At 48.2% G+C, this 6,612-nt stretch overlaps 1 protein-coding gene across 3 annotated transcripts; it reads right to left on the minus strand.

Annotated features, from left to right (window-relative positions):
* Positions 1 to 1,619: 1,619 nt before the first annotated feature.
* MRPS34 (mitochondrial ribosomal protein S34) lies at positions 1,620 to 6,499 on the minus strand. 3 transcript variants are annotated; one of them, XM_044433831.1, is made up of 5 exons: positions 6,320 to 6,499; positions 6,127 to 6,223; positions 4,288 to 4,611; positions 3,381 to 3,423; positions 1,620 to 2,208 (listed from the first exon to the last, which is right to left on the minus strand). In XM_044433831.1, exons 3-5 carry the CDS (start codon positions 4,603 to 4,605, stop codon positions 1,922 to 1,924), a joined length of 648 nt encoding a protein of 215 aa, XP_044289766.1. In that variant the 5' UTR covers positions 4,606 to 4,611; positions 6,127 to 6,223; positions 6,320 to 6,499; the 3' UTR covers positions 1,620 to 1,921. The 3 variants fall into 3 exon arrangements, with proteins under 3 accessions (XP_044289766.1, XP_044289767.1, XP_044289765.1); XM_044433832.1 differs by lacking the exon at positions 6,127 to 6,223 and having other exon boundaries at positions 4,288 to 4,613; positions 6,337 to 6,499; XM_044433830.1 differs by lacking the exon at positions 6,127 to 6,223 and having other exon boundaries at positions 6,320 to 6,498.
* Positions 6,500 to 6,612: the final 113 nt, after the last annotated feature.

The raw sequence follows: 6,612 nt of genomic DNA on the forward strand, positions 1-6,612 counted from the left end.
CCTTCTTCTTTGATTATCTCTCCTTCCTTTATAATGATTAATGGCCTGTGAACATTTATATATAGACAGAGGGAATGAGAACTAGTCTTCATTTGTTTTTAAAGGAAATATCACATCCAGTGCTCTGTCGCAGTTTTCTGTTCGTTCCCCTGATACTAGCAAACAATCCCATGTTAACTCTACATTCAGTCAACTAGGTCTGTGCTTACTGTGGCCTCCCAGCATAAGATTTTTTGAAAGCTGAGATTTTTTGAGACTTGGTGCTCTGACTCCGAAGGCTTAGACCCAAGCTTGCCCCTTCACTGCCAACACAACTCTCCCTCCCTGCTGGCCCCATCCCAAGGTTGAGACTGGGGCTCAGAAGGCACGAGCAGACATGCCAGGTTGGGGAATAAGATGCAGGGACAGGAGCCCAGAGTTGCAGCTCCTTCCCTCTCCATTACTGGCCCTAAATGCAGGTGGCTGAACTCAGGTGCACACAAGGCATGCTCCTAAGCCTCCAGTCTGGAGCCTGGAGACAGCCTGGAGAGACAACCTTGGAGTAAAAGGTACCTTGGGCTGAATCCACTGTTCATACATTCAGCACTTCTTGTGCTGCACAAAGACTGAGAGAACCGGGCATGCTCAGCCTTGGAAAGAGGTAAGGGGCAGGATATCCCTCTGTAAGTCCCTCAAAGGCTGTCACAAAGAGGAAGGCCAAGATCTCTTCTTGCTGATACCAGAGCGTAGGACACAAAATAATCAACTCAAGTTGCGACGACCCAGATTCAGGCTGGACATCAGGAAAAGTTTTCTGTCAGAGCAACACGGCAGTGGAACCAGCTGCCTGGAGAGATCGTGGGCTCTCCCACACCAGAGACATTCGAAAAGAACCCAGACAGCTCTCCGAGTGGGATGGTGCAAACTGGAGTCCTGCAACAGCAGGGGCTTGGACCCGATGGCCTTCTTGGCCCCTTCCAACTACTCTTCTGTGATCTCAGACCTGCCAAGTCCCACGCCAACACTCCAAGCACGGCAGCAGATCTACACTCTTTGCTAGGTTCACTGAGCTCCGAAATTCCAGGTGCCTTCTTGCAGTTTGTCCATGCCCCTGGATCTCTGGCCCACTTGAAGGTCTGCATTGCATCACCCATCATCTAATGCATCCTCTTCTTCCAGAGTTGCCTCCTCTGCACTGCTGTGCCCAGTTCTGGGCCCCAGACTCTGAGAAGGAGGTATTGCACACAAGGGTGGGGAGCCGACTGCAGAGTTTTATCTTCATTCGCAGCTCAGGAACCTAGGAAGCGTGCTTCATACTGAGCTGGATCTTTGGTCCAGCAAGTCCAGTAGTATCTAAACTGACTGACACTAGCAATAGAGGGCTTTGGGCCGATTTTTTTTGCTCCACATGGAGCTGCCAGGGATCACACCTTGGATCTTCTATATGCAAAGCAGGTGCTCAGCTGATGAACTCTAGCCCCTCCCATCAAAGCCATGGTTTACAAAGCCAGGAATATCACATTTGAACTAGCCCAGAGAATAACAAACACAACAAAGCCAATAAAAGCACATCATGGGAAGACCAGAATTGCTTGACCTTGACCAAGGTTCTCAAAAAGAACATCCAGAACTCTTGCCAGTAAAAGAACTGGAAGTAATTTTATTAACTGCTTGATGTTGCTCTGCCATATTTTAAAAGCAAACAGGAACAGAATTTTTCCATTTGTTACATGCTACAAATCCAGTGACTTTAAAGATGCTGGAAACAAACTTAACCCTTGATGCCATCTTAAGTACAGTAAAATCATTTACTGGGCTTAACACCTTGAAGAAAGTTTTGGCACTCTGAAATGTATCCCATTAAAAGTGTATTTTTCCTGAAATGAAAAAAATGAAAAAAAAAAACACAGAATGGAAAAAACAACCAGGGTCCCAAAGGTCCTCATACTGGGGTCCCTTCAGCTTGCTTCTCCACTTTTTGGAGGTTCTTTTTCACAATGTGAGAAGTTCGTTGCAGATCAATCATGGGCTCCTCTGTGCTCAGCTTGCCCTCCTTCTGCCTCTGCGCAAGGATCATGGCCCGCAGCAATGGTGGGTAGAGGACGTACCGAACTGTTTCCACTTCCACAGGGGTAAATTTCACAAAATTCTCCTCCTCGTGCCTTGGTACAACGCGCCAATCGTGGTACATGACCCTGTCGATTTCTCGCACTTCTTCCTCCTTCTTGCCTAAGAAATTGACGAGACAGAGAGATCGTTAGGAACAAATTCCGCACTTCATAGGATTATGCAGCTGTTCTGGAGATGCCATGACTGAACTAAAGTGTCAAGTCATTCTCCAACCATCAGCCGGTACACACAAGCTTATGGCTCTCCCTGCAATCCCTGATCCCTACTCAAACGGATGTCTCACTAAATGCGCTGGGACTAACTGGTTTAAATATTGTAAGCCGTCCTGAGATCTTGTATAATAGAACAGCATAGAAAAGCTTTTAATAAATAAATAAATAAATAACTCCCAGGGATGTTGCACCAGCAGGAGCAGAGGAGGCGTGTAGAATGTGATATTAGCAACCAGTTCCCTCTTTTTAAACAAGTTTCTTGTCCTCAGGAGTGCAAATATGAGTTTCGAAGTGCACAGGCAACACCCGTGGGACTGTTGAACAACATTTCAAAATTGTTATAGTTTTCTTGGGTAAAATAAACGAGTCAATGATTTTTGGAGCAGAAATAGGATATTTTCACCATTAATATTGCACAAGAAATGGATATCATTTATTATACTTCGAAACACATGCTGTGATGTCTTTCACTGAACAGAGCAGACTTTAATTCCTTTCTTCCCCTGCTCCCCCATTTCTGGAGCAAAATAAAATCTCTTTTTGAAGCAGGGAGAGAGGAAAATACAGTATGAGAAAAGAACAAAAATGTAGATGGCGGCAGAGAACTGTTGGTGGGCTGCAGCTGCCATCAGCCACAGCCAGCACAGCAAAAGAGAAAGAGGAACGACAGGCACTGTGGCCAGTAGATGGAGGAGCCCATGCTTCCCAGCCCTGCTCTAACAGTAGCCTAAGACGAAGGGGCGTGTGTGGGGAAAACCCGGTATATGGATGTTCCTGGCACAGAAGCAGCTTGGTGCGGAGCAAGAGAAACGTCTGGGGCCGTGGGCACGTCTGGCCATTGGAGACACTGCCCTGACCATCACCCCCGAAAGGGGATGGCCGTGGGAGGTGAAGCCACGGACAATTCCCTATCCAAAAGGACAGGGCAAGAGTGGGCTGTGCCCAAAACACACTTCACTGAGCTTTGGTTTCCGCTAAGCCCCCCGGCATGTGATTTAGGATTCCCTGCCCAAGTCTTGGTCATGAATTTCTCTTTCTTAAAAGCAAACCTTCCCCTACCTCTGAAGGTCAAGTATCCCCAGGCTTTTCCATGATCCATATCCTGAAACAGAGTGGACAAACAGGTGTAGGGTTGGTTCAAGAAAAAGGGCCAAAGTCACCTTCCTCCCAGGTGGGCTGCTTCTGATGTCACAGTCTCAGGGGACGTGGGGATGGGGGCCAGAACAGCAGCCTTGCATGCAAGAAGTCCCAGTTCAGTTCCCAGCATCTCCAGTTAGCACTGGGAAAGACCCCTGTGTGAAGCCTGAGAGAGCTGGGTAACAAGAGCTTTCAGTTTAAAGATGCTGATGTTTTTGGTCCCACCCTTCCATCCTGAGCTTCCAGAACGTGGCCCCCCCAAGAGCTTCTCCAAAAGGGACTTCCGCATCCTTTCTCTATATTCTCTATATTGTGCTATGTCTTCATTTGACATCAAACATGCCTCAAGATTGCCTTTCTGAAGCAGCTGAGGAACAGGAATGGAAAGAAGACCAGTCCCTCAATGGAACTCAGGCGCCGGAGTGAATCCAACCCTCCTGGTCCAATAGGGTTTTTAAAGATGGCCATGCCCCCTGCTCCGTCTCACAAGGCAGTTCCCACTCCCAGCTTCCGAAAATTTGGTGAGTTCCTAAATTTGGTGCTTCCCCCACCACATATCTGAGCTACTACAAGAGTGAATTAGGTCCTCAAAGAGACTCAGCACCCAACCTCTTTGGACAAAGCATCTGTCCTGACACCTTCTTTAGGCCTTCATTTGGATACATCCAACACATCTCATTCACACTCCACACTACTGGCAAAGGAGCATGATCTACAGGCAGCCTGGGGAGCTAGAAAGATACATGCAAACAAATTCTAAGAAAAAGAGAGTTATACAAGGAGGCCACCCCTTCCTTCCCTCCATCATTGGCCAAAAAAGGATGCTGACCTCAGCAGTGTAATCCACCTTCACTTTAGTGATGACCCAGTAACAAGGTTCATCATACTGCCATATCCAGGACTTGCGTGTGACCATGCGGCCAAGGCCAAAGAGTTTCAGACGGCAGAGCAGAGTGAAGAGCCGGTTCTCATTCTTCACATCCTCCCAGGCCAACACAGGCAGACGCTTGCCTGTGAAGGTCCGGGTCATTGTCTCATAGTCCAGAGCAAAGCGCTGAGAATCCCGAGGTCGATTTTTCAGGGCCCAGTACTCACGGACCTTCTTGGCCATGGCCGCAATCGGGCGGTGAACTTTCTTGCGAACCATGGCTGCCTGGTGGTTAGAACACAGGAACTAGGATTAGAGCGCCCCACACTCAAACCTCCACCTGTCATAAAGGTGACTGCATGATCCTGGAAGTCTAAACCAACTCATAGGGCTGTATGGAGTTAAAACAAGCAGGGTAAGAACACTGCTCTGAGCTCTTTGGTACGAATGTCAGAATAACAACAGCAAAAGAAAATCAGCACTAGGGGAAAAGTGCTGCTCCCTCAGTGCCCTTCTTAGTAAGCCATCCCATCCCCTTCCCTTTCCTTGAACTAAAGTTAACAGACATGAAAGAACAAGGGTCCCATAGTTTAACATAGAAAAGCAGGTGACACTTTCTCTGCCCTGTATTATGTGAGAAGCAACAGCAACCACCAAAAATGCTCTCTTCTACACAACTATTAGAGGTCAATTAACCTGGTGAGTGTGGAACCTTGCCCCTCAGGACCGAAACCCCACTATATCATGAGAGCCAGTGCAGTTGGCTCAACTGGAGAGACTGAAGTCCCAATTCCCACTTAGTTGGGAAGCATCTCATAGTAGGGGAGCAAATGGAATAAAGTTCAACCAAAATGATCAAAGGACTGGAGCAACTGCCCTAGGAAGAAAGGGTTACAATATTGGATGTTTTTGGGGGGGGGGGGGGGGGGGGGGGCAGGACAAGTTACAGTGGGAGACATGAGTGAAATATAAAATTCTGTCCATGATGCACACAGAAAGAAGTCATCCCCCCCCCCACACACACACACATCCCAATGTAACACTAGAACTCAGGTCATTCAATGAAGTTGATTGGGAGATCAGAAAACAGAAGCACAGCTTCATATAGCACCAGAATTAACTTACAACATTTGTTTTCACAAAATGACAGCCACCACCTTCAAGGATGGTGAAATGGAGTTAGGCAATTTCAGCAAAGGATGAAGCTGTCACTAGCCATAGTCTACCCCCAGTATCAGAGCGAGCATGCCTCTGAATACCAAACTAAAAACAACAAACGTTACTCATGTGCTGCTTTTCCCCTTCCCAGAGGAATCAGGCTGGCCACTGATAGTTCACTCAGTTTCTTTCATTTCAGATCAATACTGCCCCAATAGCCAAAGCTCTCTGGGTAGTTCACAAGCATTATAATCTCAAACACAATAAAAGCATACTATAAAATCTGTAACATACAAAGTTACAAGCAATTTAACACAGTTAAAAGAGAAAAAGTAGTGCAGTTGCAACACAATACTGGGACCTGATTTTTAAAAAACACTAAAAGCCACTGTGTATGCTTAGGAGTAATGAACAGTCTTACTCCTACTCCCAAAAGGCCAATGTTGGCACCAAGCAGGCTTCGCCAGGGAACACATTCCGCAATTGTGCGGGTGGCTGCTTCCAGAAGGATGGAGGCCCTGATAAGCCTTTGGTGGGATCCAGCAAGACTCCTCCATCCTTATAGTCAGCTGCGATCGCTTCTTAGCCCAGACTCCCCCAACCTGGTGCCCTCCAGAGCGGGGATGGCAGCCTTGGCCTCACCTACTTCGTGGAGTTCCTTGAAGGGAAGGGGCTGTCCCCAACTTTTCCTTCTTTGGTTTTATCCTTTCAGATTTTTCTCCCTTTTCTGCCTCGACCCCTAAAAGATAAAGGAACCCCCAGGGTTACCCCCAAAAAGGCGCTTTCTTGGGATGCAGCTGGGAAAGTTAGCAGCTGGGAGGCCCGCCATACCCACCTTTTGTATCACCCTTCCTTCTCCTCCTCTTCCTCCTTCTTCAAGGGCCCGCTAGAGAAATAAGACCTTTTCGCCCCTTCTCGCCCCTCAGCCACGCACACCGAACCCTCCCCTCGCCCGCTCCCGCAGCCTTGCCAAGGGCGCTCCGTCGCGCTCAATCGTCCGCCGGACACTTCCGCTCACCGCTTGGCGAACCGGCCCTCCACGGCGAACTCTCTGCCCCACCGCACAGGCGTCAACGGACCTTTTTGCCGCTCTAGGAAGGGGCGTCCGACGCAGAAAGTCGTCCGGTG

Source organism: Varanus komodoensis, unplaced genomic scaffold, assembly GCF_004798865.1.
Source record: "Varanus komodoensis strain SLA01 unplaced genomic scaffold, ASM479886v1 scaffold26, whole genome shotgun sequence".
Lineage (NCBI taxonomy): Eukaryota > Metazoa > Chordata > Lepidosauria > Squamata > Varanidae > Varanus > Varanus komodoensis.

Coding starts and splice junctions, on each gene's coding strand:
- MRPS34 (XM_044433832.1), bottom strand. CDS start 4,605: ATGGTTCGCAAGAAAGTTCACCGCCCGATTGCGGCCATGGCCAAGAAG. Junction 3,424..4,287: donor AGGTGGATTACACTGCTGAG/GTCAGCATCCTT, acceptor ACTCTGTTTCAG/GATATGGATCATGGAAAAGC. Junction 2,209..3,380: donor GGGATACTTGACCTTCAGAG/GTAGGGGAAGGT, acceptor TCAATTTCTTAG/GCAAGAAGGAGGAAGAAGTG.